General features: G+C 49.2%; 1 protein-coding gene across 9 annotated transcripts in view; it reads right to left on the bottom strand.

Annotated features, from left to right (window-relative positions):
• Positions 1-22,409, bottom strand: part of LOC143804107 (uncharacterized) — a 188,447-nt gene that overhangs the window by 15,406 nt on the left and 150,632 nt on the right. For 8 of the 9 annotated variants that reach the window (XM_077281851.1, XM_077281849.1, XM_077281853.1 and 5 more), the window contains one exon: positions 30-121. In XM_077281851.1, coding sequence (XP_077137966.1) covers positions 30-121 — 92 coding nt within the window. Of the gene's footprint in view, positions 1-29; positions 122-18,341; positions 18,706-22,409 lie in introns of those variants that run through there. The other variant, XM_077281856.1, reaches the window with a different exon arrangement.

Below are 22,409 nucleotides of genomic sequence, written 5' to 3'. Positions count from 1 at the left end.
CCCCGTGGGCGAGACGATCACCCACCTACCTGAGAATTCACCGGGAAATGCTCCTCGGGGCCGTCCTGAGAATAGCGAGGAGCCGGACACCTCTCCGGGGGGCACACTGCAGGGTATTCACCTGTGGGAGACACACAGCGTCTGCAGAACCCCCATATATCTACACACCACACACAGCGTCTGCAGGACCCCCGTATATCAATATACCACACACAGCGTCTGCAGGACCCCCGTATATCCACATACCACACACAGCGTCTGCAGGACCCCCGTACATCCACATACCACACACACCGTCTGCAGGACCCCCGTATATCTATATTCCACACATAGCATCTGCAGGACCCCCGTATATCCACACACCACACAGCGTCTGCAGGACCCCCGTATATCTACATACCACACACAGCGTCTGCAGGACCCCTGTATATCTATATACCACACAGCGTCTGCAGGACCCCCGTATATCTATATACCACACACAGCGTCTGCATACAGGACCCCCGTATATCCACATACCACACACAGCGTCTGCATACAGGACCCCCGTATATCCACATACCACACACAGCGTCTGCAGGACCCCCGTATATCTACATACCACACACAGCGTCTGCAGGACCCCCGTATATCTATATACCACAAACAGCGTCTGCAGGACCCCCGTATATCCACACACCACACACAGCGTCTGCAGGATCCCCGTATATCCACATACCACACACAGCGTCGGCAGGACCCCCGTATATCTACATAACACACAGCGTCTGCAGGAACCCCGTATATCCACACACCACACACAGCGTCTGCAGGACCCCCGTATATCTATATACCACACACAGCGTCTGCAGGACCCCCGTATATCTATATACCACACACAGCGTCTGCAGGACCCCCGTATATCCACATACCACACACAGCGTCTGCAGGACCCCCGTATATCTACATAACACACACAGCGTCTGCAGGACCCCCGTATATCCACACACCACACACAGCGTCTGCAGGACCCCCGTATATCTATATACCACACACAGCGTCTGCAGGACCCCCGTTGTTGTGAATTCCGCTCTTGGGCTCCCTCCGGTGGTTGTAAGTGGCACTTTTGTGGGTTCTGCTCTTGGGCTCCCTCCGGTGGTTTTAAGTGGTACTGCTGCTCCTTGGATTTTGTAGTCAGCAGCTGCTTCCACTGATTGTCTTTCTGGCTCGGCTATTTAGCCTGGTTCTATCCTTCAGCCTGTGCCAGTTGTCAATGGTTCCTTGTTGGATTCACATCTCTGCTTGGATTTCCCTGATATTCTGACCAGTTCAGCAAAGATAAGTCCTTGCTTTGTTCTTTTGCAGTCCACTTGTTGTGGACTTAATCTTTCTGCACTTTATGTTTTTTCTAGTCCAGCTTGTCAGTATGGATTTATTCAGCTAGCTGGAAGCTCTGGGAAGCAGATTTACCCTCCACACCTTTAGTCAGGTGTGGAGATTTTTGTAAACTCTGTGGTGGATTTTTCTAGTTTTTAATACTGACCGCACAGCATTCTGTCCTGTTCTATCTAGCTAGACTGGCCTTATTTGCTACATCCTGGTTTCATTCTGCGTATGTCATTTCCCTCTCCACTCACAGTCAATATTTGTGGGGGCTGTCCTATCCTTTGGGGATTTTCTCTGAGGCAAGATAGCTTTCCTGTTTCTATCTTTAGGGGTAGTTAGTCCTCCGGCTGTGACGAGGTGTCTAGGGAGTGACAGGAACATCCCACGGCTACTTCTAGTGTTGTGTTAAGCTCAGGAACAGCGGTCAGTACAGGTACCACCTCCTCCAGAGCACGTCCCATGTTGCTCCTAAACCACCAGTTCATAACAGTACAACTGGCCACAAATGAATTAAATGCATCTCAAAAGAAGGAAAAGGAAGTTCTGAGCCATTTTTTTTTCTGCAGTCTGTTTTGTCTTTTTTTTCCTCAATCTCTGGGTGGTTCAGGATTTTGGCGCTGGCATGGATGTTCAGCGTTTGTTTTCTCGTGTGGATCAACTTGCTGCAAGAGTACAGAGTATCCAAGAGTATGTTGTCCAGACTCCGGCTTTAGAGCCTAGAATTCCAACCCCTGATTTGTTTTTTGGGGACAGATCCAAGTTTTTGAACTTTAAAAATAACTGCAAATTGTTTTTTGCCTTGAAACCCCGTTCCTCTGGTGATTCCATTCAGCAGGTTAAAATTGTCATCTCTCTGCTGCGTGGTGACCCTCAGGACTGGGCATTCTCCCTTGAATCAGGGGATCCGGCATTGCTTAATGTAGACGCATTTTTTCAAGCGCTCGGATTATTGTATGACGAACCTAATTCTGTGGATCATGCAGAAAAGACCTTGTTGGCCCTGTGTCAGGGTCAAGAAGCGGCAGAATTATACTGCCAGAAATTTAGAAAATGGTCTGTGCTCACTAAATGGAATGAGGATGCTCTGGCAGCAATTTTCAGAAAGGGTCTTTCTGAAGCCCTTAAAGATGTTATGGTGGGGTTCCCCACGCCTGCTGGTTTGAGCGAATCTATGTCTCTAGCCATTCAGATTGATCGGCGCCTGCGCGAGCGCAAAGTTGTGCACCATATGGCAGTATCCTCTGAGCAGAGTCCTGAGCCTATGCAATGTGATAGGATTTTGACTAGAGCAGAACGGCAGGGATTCAGATGCCAGAATAGGCTGTGTTTTTACTGTGGTGATTCTGCTCATGTTATTTCTGATTGCCCTAAGCGTACTAAGAGGGTCGCTAGGTCTGTAACCATCAGTACTGTACAGCCTAAATTTCTCTTATCTGTGACCTTGATTTGCTCATTATCGTCCTTTTCTGTTATGGCATTTGTGGATTCAGGCGCTGCCCTGAACTTGATGGACTTGGAATTCGCCAGGCGCTGTGGTTTTTCCTTGCAGCCTTCGCAGAGCCCTATTCCTTTGAGGGGCATTGATGCTACACCGTTGGCCAAGGATAAACCTCAGTATTGGACTCAGCTGACCATGTGCATGGCTCCAGAACATCAGGAAGATTGCCGTTTTCTGGTGTTGCATAATTTGCATGATGTTGTTGTACTGGGTTTTCCATGGTTACAGGGACATAATCCGGTGCTGGATTGAAAATCTATGTCTGTGACTAGTTGGGGTTGTCAAGGGGTACATAGTGACGTTCCTTTGATGTCAATTTCCTCTTCCCCCTCTTCTGAAGTTCCTGAGTTTTTGTCGGATTTCCAGGATGTATTTGATGAGCCCAAGTCCAGTTCCCTTCCTCCACATAGGGACTGTGATTGTGCTATTAACTTGATTCCTGGCTGTAAGTTCCCTAAGGGCCGACTTTTCAATCTGTCTGTGCCAGAGCATGCCGCCATGCGGAGTTATGTTAAGGAGTCTTTGGAGAAGGGGCATATTCGGCCGTCTTCCTCACCATTGGGAGCGGGATTCTTTATTGTTGCCAAGAAGGATGGCTCCTTGAGACCCTGTATTGATTATCGCCTTCTTAATAAGATCACGGTCAAATTCCAATACCCTTTACCTTTGCTTTCTGATTTGTTTACTAGGATCAAGGGGGCTAGTTGGTTTACTAAGATTGACCTTCGAGGGGCATATAATCTTGTTCGTATTAAACAGGGTGACGAATGGAAAACTGCATTTAATACGCCCGAAGGCCATTTTGAATACCTTGTGATGCCTTTCGGGCTCTCTAATGCTCCTTCTGTATTTCAGTCCTTTATGCATGATATTTTCCGCAATTATCTTGATAAATTCTTGATTGTGTATTTGGATGATATTTTGATTTTTTCCAATGATTGGGAGTCTCATGTGAAGCAGGTCAGGATGGTATTCCAGATCCTTCGTGATAATGCTTTATTTGTGAAGGGGTCTAAGTGCCTATTTGGAGTTCAGAAGGTCTCTTTTTTGGGTTTTATTTTTTCTCCCTCGTCTATAGAAATGGATCCTGTTAAGGTCCAGGCCATTCATGACTGGATTCAACTCACATCTGTGAAGAGTCTTCAGAAATTTTTGGGCTTTGCTAATTTTTATCGCCAACTTTTCCAGTGTGGCTAAGCCCCTGACCGATTTGACGAAGAACGGCGCTGATGTGACGAATTGGTCCTCTGCGGCTGTTGAGGCCTTTCAGGAGCTTAAACGCCGATTTACTTCTGCCCCTGTGTTGCGTCAGCCGGATGTTTCTCTTCCTTTTCAGGTTGAGGTTGACGCTTCTGAGATTGGGGCAGGGGCCGTTTTGTCTCACAGTTCTGATGGTTCTTTGATGAAACCGTGTGCTTTTTTTTTCCAGAAAGTTTTCGCCTGCGGAGCGCAATTATGATGTCGGCAATCGGGAGTTGTTGGCCATGAAGTGGGCATTTGAGGAGTGGCGACATTGGCTTGAGGGAGCCAAGCACCGTGTTGTGGTCTTGACCGATCATAAGAATCTGATTTACCTCGAGTCGGCCAAGCGGCTGAACCCTAGACAGGCTCGATGGTCCCGGTTTTTCTCCCGTTTTGATTTTGTGGTCTCGTATCTTCCGGGATCTAAGAATGTTAAGGCTGATGCCCTCTCTAGGAGTTTTTTGCCTGATTCTCCTGGAGTCCTTGAGCCGGTTGGCATTCTTAAGGAAGGGGTGATTCTTTCTGCCATCTCCCGATTTACGGCGGGTGCTTCAGGAATTTCAGGCTGATAAACCTGACCGCTGTCCTGTGGGGAAGCTGTTTGTTCCTGATAGATGGACAAGTAAGGTAATTTCTGAGGTTCATTGTTCGGTGTTGGCTGGTCATCCTGGGATTTTTGGTACCAGAGATTTGGTTGCTAGGTCCTTTTGGTGGCCTTCCTTGTCGCGGGATGTGCGTTCTTTTGTGCAGTCCTGTGGGACTTGTGCCCGGGCCAAGCCTTGCTGTTCCCGCGCTAGTGGGTTGCTTTTGCCTTTGCCGGTCCCTGAGAGGCCCTGGACGCATATTTCCATGGATTTTATTTCGGATCTTCCTGTTTCCCAGAAGATGTCTGTTATCTGGGTGGTTTGTGACCGGTTCTCTAAAATGGTCCATTTGGTACCTTTGCCTAAATTGCCTTCCTCCTCGGATTTGGTTCCATTGTTTTTTCAGCATGTGGTTCGTTTGCATGGCATTCTGGAGAATATTGTGTCTGACAGAGGTTCCCAGTTTGTTTCTAGGTTTTGGCGGGCCTTTTGTGCTAGGATGTGCATTGATTTGTCTTTTTCTTCGGCGTTTCATCCTCAGACAAATGGCCAAACTGAGCGAACTAATCAGACCTTGGAAACCTATTTGAGATGCTTTGTATCTGCTGACCAGGATGATTGGGTGGCTTTCTTGCCGTTGGCCGAGTTTGCCCTTAATAATCGGGCTAGTTCGGCTACTTTGGTTTCGCCTTTCTTTTGTAATTTTGGTTTTCATCCTCGTTTTTCTTCGGGGCAGGTTGAGCCTTCTGATTGTCCTGGTGTGGATTCTGTAATGGACAGGTTACAGCAGATTTGGACTCATGTGGTAGACAATTTGACGTTGTCTCAGGAAAAGGCTCAACGTTTTGCTAACCGCCGTCGGTGTGTTGGTCCCCGGCTTCGGGTGGGGGATTTGGTCTGGTTATCCTCTCGTCATGTTCCTATGAAGGTTTCTTCCCCTAAGTTCAAGCCTCGGTTTATTGGTCCTTATAAGATTTCTGAGATTATCAATCCGGTATCTTTTCGTGTGGCCCTTCCAGCCTCTTTTGCCATCCATAATGTTTTCCATAGATCTTTGTTGCGGAGATATGTGGTGCCCGTTGTTCCCTCTGTTGATCCTCCTGCCCCGGTGTTGGTTGATGGGGAGTTGGAATATGTGGTGGAGAAAATTTTGGATTCTCGTTTTTCGAGGCGGAGGCTTCAGTATCTTGTCAAGTGGAAGGCTTATGGCCAGGAGGATAATTCTTGGGTTGTTGCCTCCGATCTCCATGCCGCCGATTTGGTTCGTGCTTTTCACTTGGCTTGTCCTGATCGGCCTGGGGGCTCTGGTGAGGGTTCGGTGACCCCTCCTCAAGAGGGGGTACTGTTGTGAATTCCGCTCTTGGGCTCCCTCCGGTGGTTGTAAGTGGCACTTTTGTGAGTTCTGCTCTTGGGCTCCCTCCGGTGGTTTTAAGTGGTACTGCTGCTCCTTGGATTTAGTAGTCAGCAGCTGCTTCCACTGATTGTCTTTCTCGCTCGGCTATTTAGCCTGGTTCTATCCTTCAGCCTGTGCCAGTTGTCAATGGTCCCTGGTTGGATTCACATCTCTGCTTGGATTTCCCTGATATTCTGACCAGTTCAGCAAAGATAAGTCCTTGCTTTGTTCTTTTGCAGTCCACTTGTTGTGGACTTAAGCTGGACTAGAAAAAACATAGAAAGTGCAGAAAGTTTGTCAGTATGGATTTATTCAGTTAGCTGGAAGCTCTGGGAAGCAGATTTACCCTCCACACCTTTAGTCAGGTGTGGAGATTTTTGTAAACTCTGTGGTGGATTTTTCTAGTTTTTAATACTGACCGCACAGTATTCTGTCCTGTTCTATCTATCTGGCTAGACTGGCCTCCTTTGCTACATCCTGGTTTCATTCTGCGTATGTCATTTCCCTCTCCACTCACAGTCAATATTTGTGGGGGCTGTCCTATCCTTTGGGGATTTTCTCTGAGGCAAGATAGCTTTCCTGTTTCTATCTTTAGGGGTAGTTAGTCCTCCGGCTGTGACGAGATGTCTAGGGAGTGACAGGAACATCCCACGGATACTTCTAGTGTTGTGTTAAGCTCAGGAACTGCGGTCAGTACAGGTACCACCTCCTCCAGAGCACGTCCCATGTTGCTCCTAAACCACCAGTTCATAACACCCCGTATATCTATATACCACACACAGCGTCTGCAGGGCCCCCATATATCTATATACCACACACAGCGTCTGCCTACAGGACCCCCGTATATCTACATACCACACAGCGTCTGCAGGACCCCCGTATATCAACATACCACACACAGCGTCTGCAGGACCCCGTATATCCACATACCACACAGCGTCTGCAGGACCCCCGTATATCTATATACCACACACAGCGTCTGCAGGACCCCCGTATATCTACATACCACACACAGCGTCTGCAGGACCCCCGTATATTTATATACCACACACAGCGTCTGCATACAGGACCCGCGTATAACCACACACAGCGTCTGCAGGACCCCCGTATATCTATATACCACACACAGCGTCTGCAGGACCCCCGTATATCTACATACCACACAGCGTCTGCAGGACCCCCGTATATCCACATACCACACACAGCGTCTGCATACAGGACCCCCGTATATCTACATACCACACACAGCGTCTGCATACAGGACCCCCGTATATCCACATACCACACACACCGTCTGCAGGACCCCCGTATATCTATATACCACACAGCGTCTGCAGGACCCCCGTATATCCACATACCACACACAGCGTCTGCATACAGGACCCCCGTATATCCACATAGCACACACAGCGTCTGCAGGACCCCCATATATCTATATACCACACACAGCGTCTGCAGGACCCCCGTATATCTACATACCACACACACCGTCTGCAGGACCCCCGTATATCTATATACCACACAGCGTCTGCAGGACCCCCGTATATCCACATACCACACACAGCGTCTGCATACAGGACCCCCGTATATCTACATACCACACACAGCGTCTGCATACAGGACCCCCGTATATCCACATACCACACACAGCGTCTGCAGGACCCCCGGATATCTATATACCACACACAGCGTCTGCAGGACCCCCGTATATCTACATACCACACACACCGTCTGCAGGACCCCGGTATATCTATATACCACACAGCGTCTGCAGGACCCCCGTATATCCACATACCACACACAGCGTCTGCATACAGGACCCCCGTATATCTACATACCACACACAGCGTCTGCATACAGGACCCCCGTATATCTACATACCATACACAGCGTCTGCAGGACCCCCGTATATCTATATACCACACACAGCGTCTGCATACAGGACCCCCGTATATCCACATCCCACACACAGCGTCTGCAGGACCCCTGTATATCTACATACCACACACGGTGTCACGATCCCTTAGCCTCGGCCAGCAGTTTGTCACAAAATCCCCAGGGATTCCTGACCACTGCCACCAATATGTCACGGATTGGGGTGACTTTAGACCAACAGACAGCTATCACATGTGCATGGGGCTTATCTTAGTTATCCCTCCACTGCCACAATGTGATGAAAAAACACACACAAGGCTAGGGACCTCTTAGTTTACAGCAGGGGCTTATTTTAGGTATCCCACTGCTCTTCAATATACCATGAACTGCAGGGATTTTTTTGTATCCCTCTTACAGTTCCACTTAAACCTTGCAGCTCTCTGGCACCCCCTTTTCTGCCAGGTCAGATTAGGTACTGCACCTAGGGTAATTAGTCGCCAGAAAGGCTGCCTGCTATGTACTGGCTATTGGGCACGCTGCAGCGACGCGATAACTACTCCCACTCAGGCAGGAACAATAATTATCAATGCCACAGTCGCTACAACACCCAAAGGCCTGCACAGTACACGGTATTACTGCCACCAGCTTCGATTAAACGGGTCCGAAGCTAACCCAACACAGTAGCGTAAATTCCCTTCAGAAGACTTAGGGTACGTGTTTAGAGCATGGAGAAAGAACTGGCATGAAATAATATACCCCACAAAATGTAGGCAGTGCTTTATCAAAATATTTTACAAAGATGTTCCAAATGAGACAATTGCAAATATGTACAAGGTAATTATCACATAAAGGGGATTAAAGGAGAAAAAATAACACTCACATATTCTCAGTTCATTGCACTGCAGGCAACCATACGTCCCAGCTCATTGGACGTGCTCAGGGCTCTCCAGGAAAAGACAAGATGACTGAGCTGGGGATCTGGGCAGACAGTTATAGCTGGAGCCTGTAACATCCCAGAAAGGGGTTGGATCACCTCGTCCCTCCTACCTCTTCAGTTAACTAACTTTTCCCTAACCTATATCTAATTTCTATAACTCCGCTGCAAAACATGTAATCGTCATATCACACCCAGCATTCATCTCGGATTATCGCTGGCAGTCTAATGAGATCAAATATGTCCTATTTGGGATTCATATTTACCGAGGAATCCCTACTTCTTTACCAGATGGAGTTAGATGCCTGTGTTTAGAGTGAGGGGTAGATCCACCGAGGGGAAGTAAGAATATATATTTTCGTGTTCTTAACTTAAACGGTTAGCGTAATCTCTTACAAAACCAGAACAAAGGACTTTCAGGATTCTAGAAGTTTTTAATCCAGTTAAAGCTGGTCACTTTCCACTACAGGAAATGCCGGTCGTAAATACCTTGGCTCTCAGAGCTAGAGGCCATAAAATCTCTACACTCATTGACAAGACAAGCTAAAACACAGTGAAGGGGGGGTCAGCGCCCACCCTGTGTGTGCTGGCAGAGGAACTAAACTTATATGATATTTCATACCATATCGTGACACCTCCCCCTTTTGGCGTGCGCTAGGGAGGTAGAACCCCACGGTATGCCTCCATGCGAACCTCAGTAGGTTCACCCTGGCGGGACAGTCCATCGGCATTCCCATGCTCCCTGCCCGCTTTGTGTTTAATGGTGAAGTCAAATTGCTGAAGGGCAAGGCTCCAGCGTAGCAACCTGCCATTGGTTCCACACATGGTGCTTAGCCAGCGCAGAGGGTTGTGGTCGGTCACCACAGTGAAGGTGCGACCGTACAAGTAGGGCTGCAAGCGCTGCAGGGCCCAGACTATGGCCAGGCACTCCTTCTCAATGGTGGAGTAGGCCACTTCCCTCGGCAAAAGTTTCCGGCTCAGGTACAACACGGGGTGCTCTTGGTCCTCCGAGTCAACCTGGCTGAGCACAGCACCGAGGCCAAACTCGCTGGCATCAGTCTGTACCAGGAACGGTCGACTGCTGTCGACTGCTTTCAACACGGGCGTTGCACAGTGCGGTTTTCAACGCCTGGAAGGCCCCCTCACAGCCATCTGTCCAGTTGACTATGTGGGGTAGCTTCTGCCTGGTGAGGTCCGTCAAAGGTTTTGCCAGGCTACTATAGTTCTGCACAAAGCGCCTATAGTACCCTGCAGTACCCAGGAAGGACATCACCTGTTTCTTGGTCCCAGGAGTGGGCCAGTTCACGATCGTGCCCACTTTCTCAGGCTCTGGCTTCAGGGTGCCTCCGCCTACCCGGTGCCCCAGGTAGTGGACCTCAGTCATGCCCATCTGGCACTTTCCCGGCTTGATAGTCAGTCCTGCTTGATGAATTCGCCTTAGCACCTCCTCGAGATGCTGCAGGTGTTCATCCCAGGAGGGACTGAAGATGGCAATGTCATCCAAGTACGCCACTGCGTACTTCTCCAGTCCCTGAAGCAGGTTGACCATCCGCTGGAAAGTGGCAGGGGCATTCTTCATGCCGAAGGGCATGACCGTGGACTCGTACAGTCCAAAGGGTGTGATAAAGGCGGACTTCTCCTGTGCCTCGGGGCTCAGGAAAATCTGCCAGTATCCGCGACTCAGATCCATTATTGTCAGGTATTTTGCGCCAGCTAACTTCTCAAGCAGCTCCTCGATGCGCGGCATTGGGTGCGCGTCAGAGGCTGTAATGGCGTTGAGCCCCCTGTAGTCCATGCAGAACCGGGTGGTCCGGTCCTTTTTTGGCAGGAGAACTACAGGTGAGGCCCACGCGCTCTTTGACCGTCGAATCACCCCCAGCTGTAACAATTCATCGATCTCCTTGCGCATAATCTGCTGCACATGGTCAGAGATTCGATAGGGTGTTCGCCGTAGTGGGGCGTGATTCCCGGTGTCCACCTCGTGGACGGCTAACTCAGTCCTTCCAGGCCGGTTGGAGAACACGACCCGGAAGGGTTCCAGTGTGGTTTGCAACTGCAACCACTGTGGTTCATCCAGCGAGGCGCTTACCTCCACGTCCTCAATGGACCCACCGGCCTTGGCTTGGGCCAGCATGTCCAGGAGGGTGTCTTCCTCCCCGTCTTCGGGTGCGCTGCAGACCGGTAGGACGAAAGGTTCACGTTCGTGATGAGCCTTCATCATGTTGACGTGAAAGGCCTTTCGCCTACCCCGAGCGTGGTCAAGCGTGACCACGTAGGTGACCGGGTTGAGCTGTTGGTGGACGACGTACGGGCCCTCCCAGGCTGCATGAAGCTTATCCGTTGGTACGGGGACCAGCACCCACACCTTTTGACTCACGTGGTAGGTCCTCTCCTGGGCGTTCTGGTCGTACCAGTGCTTCTGATCAGCCTGAGCCTGCGTCATGTTGTCATGCACCAACTGCGTCAAGGTCTGCATCTTGTCACGGAAGCGCATGACATACTCCACTATGGACACTTCAGAAGGGTTCGGCTCCTCTTCCCAGGATTCTCTTACCAACCCAAGGGGTCCCCGGACTCGCCTGCCGTACAGGAGCTCGAAGGGGGAGAACCCTGTCGAGGCCTGCGGAACCTCTCGGTAAGCGAACAGCAGGTGTGGGAGGTACCGCTCCCAGTCGCGCCCTTGTGTCTCAACCAGCATGCGTAGCATCTGTTTGAAGGTACCATTGAAGCGTTCACATAAGCCATTGGTCTGTGGGTGATACGCACTCGATACCAGGTGCTTCACCTGCATTCTCTTACAGAGAGCCTCCATCAGACGAGACATAAATTGGGTCCCTTGACCAGTAAGCATTTCCCTGGGAAATCCTACACGTGAAAAGATGGCCAACAGGGCATCCGCCACCTTATCTGCCCTAGTTGAAGACAGAGCTACTGCCTCTGGGTGCCGGGTAGCGTAGTCTACCACAGTAAGAATATATCGCTTTCCAGAGCTGCTGGAGACGGCCAGCGGGCCCACAATGTCCACCGCGATCCTCTGGAAAGGCTCCTCTATCACTGGCAAAGGGATCAGGGGAGCCTTAAGAGCAGGCCCCGCCTTCCCCACTCTTTGACAGGTGACACAGGAGCGGCAGTAGTTTGACACATCTGTCCCCATCTTAGGCCAATAGAAGTGTTGAGACAGCCGGGCCTTTGTTTTGCTGGTCCCCAAGTGTCCAGCTAGCGGGATCTCATGGGCAATCCGCAACAACTCACCCCGGAATTGCTGTGGGACGACCAGCTGTCTTTCCCTCAACCACTCCTTTTGTGATTCTCCGGGTACTGTCTCCCGGTACAACCTTCCTCCTTCCCAGAACACCTTCTCCTTGTCAGTCTCGGAGAAGCGCGTCCCGGCGAGTTGTCTCAAACTCTCTAGGCTCGCATTTGTGTACAGAGCGGCCTGAAACTCCTGGCTAGGGGAAGCCAGAAGCGACGTCAGGGTCCCTTCCCCACGGGAACCCTCTTGGACCTGCTCTGGGTCCATCTCTGGTTCAGTCACAGTGATGACTGAGGAGGGTCCAGAAGGCAGACAGTTATCTGCGTTCCGGGCACTAACTGCGGGTGATGTTATGGTTCTCAATGGCAAGAGAACATAGCCCAGCAAACATACGAACTAGCTCTTGGAAGGATGGAAACTAAACTGACCATGAACTAAACCTGCCGCACAACTAACAGTAGCCGGGTAGCGTAGCCTGCGTTTTATCCCTAGACGCCCAGCGCCGGCCGGAGGACTAACTAATCCTGGCAGAGGAAAATACAGTCCTGGCTCACCTCTAGAGAAATTTCCCCGAAAGGCAGACAGAGGCCCCCACATATATTGGCGGTGATTTTAGATGAAAATGACAAACGTAGTATGAAAATAGGTTTAGCAAAATCGAGGTCCGCTTACTAGATAGCAGGAAGACAGAAAGGGCACTTTCATGGTCAGCTGAAAACCCTATCAAAACACATCCTGAAATTACTTTAAGACTCTAGTATTAACTCATAACATCAGAGTGGCAATTTCAGATCACAAGAGCTTTCCAGACACAGAAACGAAACTGCAGCTGTGAACTGGAACAAAATGCAAAAAACAAACAAGGACAAAAGTCCACTTAGCTGGGAGTTGTCTAGAAGCAGGAACATGCACAGAAAGGCTTCTGATTACAATGTTGACCGGCATGGAAGTGACAGAGGAGCAAGGTTAAATAGCGACTCCCACATCCTGATGGGAACAGGTGAACAGAGGGGATGATGCACACAAGTTCAATTCCACCAGTGGCCACCGGGGGAGCCCAAAATCCAATTTCACAACAGTACCCCCCCCCTCAAGGAGGGGGCACCGAACCCTCACCAGAACCACCAGGGCGATCAGGATGAGCCCTATGAAAGGCACGGACCAGATCGGAGGCATGAACATCAGAGGCAGTCACCCAAGAATTATCCTCCTGACCGTATCCCTTCCATTTGACCAGATACTGGAGTTTCCGTCTGGAAATACGGGAGTCCAAGATTTTTTCCACAACGTACTCGAACTCGCCCTCAACCAACACCGGAGCAGGAGGCTCAACGGAAGGCACAACCGGTACCTCATACCTGCGCAATAATGACCGATGAAAAACATTATGAATAGAAAAAGATGCAGGGAGGTCCAAACGGAAGGACACAGGGTTAAGAATCTCCAATATCTTGTACGGGCCGATGAACCGAGGCTTAAACTTAGGAGAAGAAACCCTCATAGGGACAAAACGAGAAGACAACCACACCAAGTCCCCGACACAAAGCCGAGGACCAACCCGACGCCGGCGGTTGGCAAAAAGCTGAGTCTTCTCCTGGGACAACTTCAAATTGTCCACCACCTGCCCCCAAATCTGATGCAACCTCTCCACCACAGCATCCACTCCAGGACAATCCGAAGTTTCCACCTGACCGGAGGAAAATCGAGGATGAAACCCCGAATTACAGAAAAAAGGAGACACCAAGGTGGCAGAGCTGGCCCGATTATTGAGGGCAAACTCCGCTAAAGGCAAAAAAGCAACCCAATCATCCTGATCTGCAGACACAAAACACCTCAAATATGTCTCCAAGGTCTGATTCGTCCGCTCGGTCTGGCCATTAGTCTGAGGATGGAAAGCAGACGAGAAAGACAAATCTATGCCCATCCTAGCACAGAATGCCCGCCAAAATCTAGACACGAATTGGGTTCCTCTGTCAGAAACGATATTCTCCGGAATACCATGCAAACGAACCACATTTTGAAAAAACAGAGGAACCAACTCGGAAGAAGAGGGCAACTTAGGCAGGGGAACCAAATGGACCATCTTAGAGAAACGGTCGCACACCACCCAGATGACAGACATCTTCTGAGAAACAGGAAGATCTGAAATAAAATCCATCGAGATGTGCGTCCAAGGCCTCTTCGGGATAGGCAAGGGCAACAACAATCCACTAGCCCGAGAACAACAAGGCTTGGCCCGAGCACAAACGTCACAAGACTGCACAAAGCCTCGTACATCTCGTGACAGGGAAGGCCACCAGAAGGACCTTGCCACCAAATCCCTGGTACCAAAGATTCCAGGATGACCTGCCAACGCAGAAGAATGAACCTCAGAAATGACTTTACTGGTCCAATCATCAGGAACAAACAGTCTACCAGGTGGGCAACGATCAGGTCTATCCGCCTGAAACTCCTGCAAGGCCCGCCGCAGGTCTGGAGAAACGGCAGACAATATCACTCCATCCTTAAGGATACCTGTAGGTTCAGAATTACCAGGGGAATCAGGCTCAAAACTCCTAGAAAGGGCATCCGCCTTAACATTCTTAGAACCCGGTAGGTATGACACCACAAAATTAAACCGAGAGAAAAACAACGACCAGCGCGCCTGTCTAGGATTCAGGCGTCTGGCGGACTCAAGATAAATTAAATTTTTGTGGTCGGTCAAAACCACCACCTGATGTCTAGCCCCCTCAAGCCAATGACGCCACTCCTCAAAAGCCCACTTCATGGCCAAAAGCTCCCGATTCCCAATATCATAATTCCGCTCGGCGGGCGAAAATTTACGAGAAAAAAAAGCACAAGGTTTCATCACGGAGCAGTCGGAACTTCTCTGCGACAAAACCGCCCCAGCTCCGATTTCAGAAGCGTCGACCTCAACCTGAAAAGGAAGAGCAACATCAGGCTGACGCAACACAGGGGCGGAAGAAAAGCGGCGCTTAAGCTCCCGAAAGGCCTCCACAGCAGCAGGGGACCAATCAGCAACATCAGCACCCTTCTTAGTCAAATCAGTCAATGGTTTAACAACATCAGAAAAACCAGCAATAAATCGACGATAAAAGTTAGCAAAGCCCAAAAATTTCTGAAGACTCTTAAGAGAAGAGGGTTGCGTCCAATCACAAATAGCCTGAACCTTGACAGGATCCATCTCGATGGAAGAGGGGGAAAAAATGTATCCCAAGAAGGAAATCTTTTGCACCCCAAAAACGCACTTAGAACCCTTCACACACAAGGAATTAGACCGCAAAACCTGAAAAACCCTCCTGACCTGCTGGACATGAGAGTCCCAGTCATCCGAAAAAATCAGAATATCATCCAGATACACAATCATAAATTTATCCAAATAATCACGGAAAATGTCATGCATAAAGGACTGAAAGACTGAAGGGGCATTTGAAAGGCCAAAAGGCATCACCAAATACTCAAAGTGGCCCTCGGGCTTATTAAATGCGGTTTTCCACTCATCCCCCTGCTTAATTCGCACCAAATTATACGCCCCCCGGAGATCTATCTTAGAGAACCACTTGGCCCCCTTTATGCGAGCAAACAAATCAGTCAGCAGTGGCAACGGATATTGATATTTAACCGTGATTTTATTCAAAAGCCGATAATCAATACACGGCCTCAAAGAGCCATCTTTCTTAGACACAAAGAAAAAACCGGCTCCTAAGGGAGATGACGAAGGACGAATATGTCCCTTTTCCAAGGACTCCTTTATATATTCTCGCATAGCAGCATGTTCAGGCACAGACAGATTAAATAAACGACCCTTAGGGTATTTACTACCCGGAATCAAATCTATGGCACAATCGCACTCCCGGTGCGGAGGTAATGAACCAAGCTTAGGTTCTTCAAAAACATCACGATAGTCAGACAAGAATTCAGGAATCTCAGAGGGAATAGATGATGAAATGGAAACCAAAGGTACGTCCCCATGCATCCCCTTACATCCCCAGCTTAACACAGACATAGCTTTCCAGTCGAGGACTGGGTTATGAGATTGCAGCCATGGCAATCCAAGCACCAACACATCATGTAGATTATACAGCACAAGAAAGCGAATAATCTCCTGATGATCCGGATTAATCCGCATAGTTACTTGTGTCCAGTATTGTGGTTTATTACTAGCCAATGGGGTGGAGTCAATCCCCTTCAGAGGTATAGGAGTTTCAAGAGGCTCTAAATCATACCCACAGCGTTTGGCAAAGGACCAATCCATAAGACTCAAAGCGGCGCCAGAGTCGACATAGGCGTCCGCGGTAATAGATGATAAAGAACAAATCAAGGTCACAGATAGAATAAACTTAGACTGAAAAGTGCCAATTGAAACTGACTTATCAAGCTTCTTAGTACGCTTAGAGCATGCTGATATAACATGAGTTTAATCACCACAATAAAAGCACAACCCATTTTTTCGTCTAAAATTCTGCCGTTCGCTTCTGGACAGAATTCTATCACATTGCATATTCTCTGGCGTCTTCTCAGTAGACACCGCCAACTGGTGCACAGGTTTGCGCTCCCGCAGACGTCTATCGATCTGGATAGCCATTGTCATGGACTCATTCAGACCCGCAGGCACAGGGAACCCCACCATAACATCCTTAATGGCATCAGAGAGACCCTCTCTGAAATTCGCCGCCAGGGCGCACTCATTCCACTGAGTAAGCACAGACCATTTACGGAATTTTTGGCAATATATTTCAACTTCATCTTGCCCCTGAGATAGGGACATCAAGGCTTTTTCCGCCTGAAGCTCTAAATGAGGTTCCTCATAAAGCAACCCCAAGGCCAGAAAAAACGCATCCACATTGAGCAACGCAGGATCCCCTGGAGCCAATGCAAAAGCCCAATCTTGAGGGTCGCCCCGGAGCAAAGAAATCACAATCCTGACCTGCTGAGCAGGATCTCCAGCAGAGCGAGATTTCAGGGACAAAAACAACTTGCAATTATTTTTGAAATTTTGAAAGCAAGATCTATTCCCCGAGAAAAATTCAGGCAAAGGAATTCTAGGTTCAGATATAGGAACATGAACAACACAGTCTTGTAAATTTTGAACTTTCGTGGTGAGATTATTCAAACCTGCAGCTAAACTCTGAATATCCATTTTAAACAGGTGAACACAGAGCCATTCCAGGATTAGAAGGAGAGAGAGAGAGGAAGGCTGCAATATAGGCAGACTTGCAAGTGATTCAATTGGAAGCACACTCAGAACTGAAGGAAAAAAAAAAAAAAATCTTCAGCAGACTTCTTTTTTCTCTCCTTTCTCTGCCAATTAATTTAACCCTTTGCCGGCCGGTCAAACTGTTATGGTTCTCAATGGCAAGAGAACATAGCCCAGCAAACATACGAACTAGCTCTTGGAAGGATGGAAACTAAACTGACCATGAACTAAACCTGCCGCACAACTAACAGTAGCCGGGTAGCGTAGCCTGCGTTTTATCCCTAGACGCCCAGCGCCGGCCGGAGGACTAACTAATCCTGGCAGAGGAAAATACAGTCCTGGCTCACCTCTAGAGAAATTTCCCCGAAAGGCAGACAGAGGCCCCCACATATATTGGCGGTGATTTTAGATGAAAATGACAAATGTAGTATGAAAATAGGTTTAGCAAAATCGAGGTCCGCTTACTAGATAGCAGGAAGACAGAAAGGGCACTTTCATGGTCAGCTGAAAACCCTATCAAAACACATCCTGAAATTACTTTAAGACTCTAGTATTAACTCATAACATCAGAGTGGCAATTTCAGATCACAAGAGCTTTCCAGACACAGAAACGAAACTGCAGCTGTGAACTGGAACAAAATGCAAAAAACAAACAAGGACAAAAGTCCACTTAGCTGGGAGTTGTCTAGAAGCAGGAACATGCACAGAAAGGCTTCTGATTACAATGTTGACCGGCATGGAAGTGACAGAGGAGCAAGGTTAAATAGCGACTCCCACATCCTGATGGGAACAGGTGAACAGAGGGGATGATGCACACAAGTTCAATTCCACCAGTGGCCACCGGGGGAGCCCAAAATCCAATTTCACAACAGGGTGACAGCAGCTACGTAGGCTGTCTCCCCGGGGGTTTCTACAGACCCATCAGCCGACGCTGCTATGGGCTCTACCTCCCCATCCACCCCCATTACCTCAGGAGCATTGCTACTTATGGGCCAGTTACCTTCCTCGGTGGCACTGGTCAATTGCATGGCATCACCTTCCTCACGGTTCCCATGTATCTCCCCATTTTCGGTAGCACCGACACTTGCCCCTGCTAGGGGTTCCTCAGCCGTCTCACTCCGCAGAGCGACGTGGCTGAGCACTCCTGTACCTATGGACACATCAACTTTCACAGAAACATCATTATCAGGTTCAGTTGGCACAGGTACAACATTTTCACCATCAATCCTAGGGAAAAAATGGTTATCAGATGCATCATTACAAGATAAAGCATGGTCAGGTAACACATGCGATTTCCCATCATCATCATCATCAACATCGGGGTTAACGATACCATTATTAGCAGATTGGGGAGGGGTGTCAACGACGTAGTATGCCACCAACCTCCCCAAATCAGTCCCCAACAAAACATCAGTGGGCAAATTATCAGACAGCCCCACTTCCTTCACCCCGCTCCCAGCACCCCAATCAATATAAACCCGGGCCATCGGTAAGGGACAGCTGATGCCCCCAATCCCAGTGACAGTTAGGGTTTTCCCCGGAATGATTTCTTCAGGGGCCGCCAGTTCGGGTCGGATGAGGGTTCGTTCAGCCCCGGTGTCTTTGAGGCCTGTAGCAACATAGCCTCCCACGGTGACGTGCTGTACGTTGTCACACACCCTCCCAGCCACACCACCCACCAAAAGAACTGCTGCATTAGGCCCTGGGGCCTTGGATGAGGGGTTCTTCTGCTTGTCTGGACAGTTGGGACTGATATGACCAGGCCTCCTGCAGTGGTAACACTGGCGAGGTTCGGTGGTAGGTCTGGTGCTGCTGGCCACGGGGACAGGACCTCTGGTGTGTTGGCTGGCAGGGGTACTGGCGTTGGTTGCAGGCTTACCCCCTCTCCAGCTGGTGGTGACTGGCTTCCGCACTTCCGATCTACGGTTGACCTCATAGGCATCTGCAATCTGCGCTGCTTTCGTCACGTCTTTGGGTTCTCTGTCCATCACGAACTGTCGCACCTCAGCTGGGCAAAGATGGAAGAACTGGTCTTTGATCATCAGGTCTCGCAGCTGTGCAAAGGTGGTCACTGACAGTCCTTGGGTCCACTGGTCAAAGTGGGTCCCCAGTCCATGCACCACATCACTGTAACTGTCGTGTGGGCCACGTTGGAGGGTCCGAAACTTTTTGCGGTACACCTCGGGTGTAAGCTGGTACTTGGCTATGAGGGTCTGCTTGATGGCCTCATAATCACCATCTTGTTCTTGAGGGAGTGCAGCAAACGCCTCCAGAGCTTTGCCTCTCAGCCCTGGTGTCAGGTATCGTGCCCATTCTTGTGTAGGCAGTCGGTACTGTCTGCAGGCTTTCTCAAAGGCCCGCAGAAAAGTGTCCAGGTCCCCGTCCTTTTCCATAACAGGAAAGTGATCGGGCCGGGGCTTCGGTATCTGAGCGCTGCTGGGCTCACGGCTGGACTGGGACGACCCCTGCATTTGCAGTCGGGCCATCTGCAGCCTGTACTCCCGCTGCGCTTGGGCCTCTCGCTCGGCTCGCTCTGCCTCTCGCTCGGCTCGGTATTGGTATTGCTGGATCAGCTGTCATCATTGTTGCAGAGCCAGCTGCAGGAGGAGGTCTGCGCCCCCTTGGTTGCCAGTAGGGCCCGTATTCAGTGGTTGGACCTCTGCTGCAGCACCATGTTCGCTTGAGCCGGCTTCTGCGGCCTCTGGGCTCTGTGGCCTGGCTTGGTCTGCTTCAAATTGCACCAGTTCAGCGACCATTTGAGTCTTGGTCTTGCCCTGGGAGTTCAGGTCATGGTACGTGCATATATTCCAGCAAGAGCTTCCTCCTTCTGCTGGGTGTACCAGGCTTCTCCTTTCGCAGCCATGGTTGCCAAATAAAAGATAGGATAGAAAACCTAAGAGAAAGGGAGGGGATAATTACCAGTACACAATTGTCTCACAACTAATAAACACCGAGTTCGTTCTCCAAACTTATTTGCGCAGAGTTCTCGCAAGAACTTTCTGCAAGTTTTCAGTGAGAGGAATGATTGCTCAAACCAAATCACTAATGCTCTAATATCCCACCGCCTTGCCACCAATTGTCACGATCCCTTAGCTGCGGCCAGCAGTTTGTCACAAAATCCCCAGGGATTCCTGACCACTGCCACCAATATGTCACGGATTGGGATGACTTTATACCAACAGACGGCTATCACATGTGCAGGGGGCTTATCTTAGTTATCCCTCCACTGCCACAATGTGATGAAAAAACACACACAAGGCTAGGGACCTCTTAGTTTACAGCAGGGGCTTATTTTAGGTATCCCACTGCTCTTCAATATACCACGAACTGCAGGGATTTTTGTGTATCCCTCTTACAGTTCCACTTAAACCTTGCAGCTCTCTGGCGCCCCCTTTTCTGTCAGGTCAGATTAGGTACTGCACCTAGGGTAATTTAGTCGCCAGAAAGGCTGCCTGCTATGTACTGGCTATTGGGCACGCTGCAGCGACGCGATAACTACTCCCACTCAGGCAGGAACAATAATTATCAATGCCGCAGTCGCTACAACACCGAAAGGCCGGCACAGTACACGGTATTACTGCCACCAGCTTCGATTAAACGGGTCCGAAGCTAACCCAACACAGTAGCGTAAATTCCCTTCAGAAGACTTAGGTTACGTGTTTAGAGCATGGAGAAAGAACTGGCATGAAATAATATACCCCACAAAATGTAGGCAGTGCTTTATCAAAATATTTTACAAAGGTGTTCCAAATGAGACAATTGCAAATATGTACAAGGTAATTATGACATAAAGGGGATTAAAGGAGAAAAGATAACACTCACATATTCTCAGTTCATTGCATTGCAGGCAACCATACGTCCCAGCTCATTGGACGTGCTCAGGGCTCTCCAGGAAAAGACAAGACGACTGAGCTGGGGATCTGGGCAGACAGTTATAGCTGGAGCCTGTAACATCCCAGAAAGGGGTTGGATCACCTCGTGCCTCCTACCTCTTCAGTTAACTAACTTTTCCCTAACCTATATCTAATTTCTATAACTCCGCTGCAAAACATGTCATCGTCATATCACACCCAGCATTCATCTCGGATTATCGCTGGCAGTCTAATGAGATCAAATATGTCCTATTTGGGATTCATATTTACCGAGAAATCCCTACTTCTTTACCAGATGGAGTTAGATGCCCGTGTTTAGAGTAAGGGGTAGATCCACCGAGGGGAAGTAAGAATATATATTTTCGTGTTCTTAACTTAAACGGTTAGCGTAATATCTTACAAAACCAGAACAAAGGACTTTCAGGATTCTAGAAGTTTCTAATCCAGTTAAAGCTGGTCACTTTCCACTACAGGAAATGCCGGTCGTAAATACCTTGGCTCTCAGAGCCAGAGGCCATAAAATCTCTACACTCATTGACAAGACAAGCTAAAACACAGTGAAGGGGGGGGGGGGGGTCAGCGCCCACCCTATTTGTGCTGGCAGAGAAACTAAACTTATATGATATTTCATACCATATCGTGACATACGGCGTCTGCATACAGGACCCCCGTATATCTACACACCACACACAGCGTCTGCAGGACCCCCGTATATATCCACATACCACACACAGCGTCTGCATACAGGACCCCCGTATATCTACATACCACACACAGCGTCTGCAGGACCCCCGTATATCTATATACCACACAGCGTCTGCAGGACCCCCCTATATCTACATAACACACACAGCGTCTGCAGGACCCCATATATCTACATACCACACACAGCGTCTGCATACAGGACCCCCGTATATCTACACACCACACACAGCGTCTGCAGGACGCCTGTATATCTACATACCACACACAGTGTCTGCAGGACCCCCGTATATCTACACACCACACACAGTATATCTATATACCAGAGACTACAGGACCACGTATATACCAGAGACTACAGGACCCCATATATCTATATACCAGAGACTACAGGACCCCCCCCCGTATATCTATATACCAGAGACTACAGGACCCCGTATATCTATATACCAGAGACTACAGGACCCCGTATATCTATATACCAGAGACTACAG

This window comes from Ranitomeya variabilis, chromosome 2 (genome assembly GCF_051348905.1).
Source record: "Ranitomeya variabilis isolate aRanVar5 chromosome 2, aRanVar5.hap1, whole genome shotgun sequence".
In the NCBI taxonomy this organism is placed as follows: Eukaryota; Metazoa; Chordata; class Amphibia; order Anura; family Dendrobatidae; genus Ranitomeya; species Ranitomeya variabilis.
This window is presented reverse-complemented; position numbering and strand designations above follow the sequence as displayed.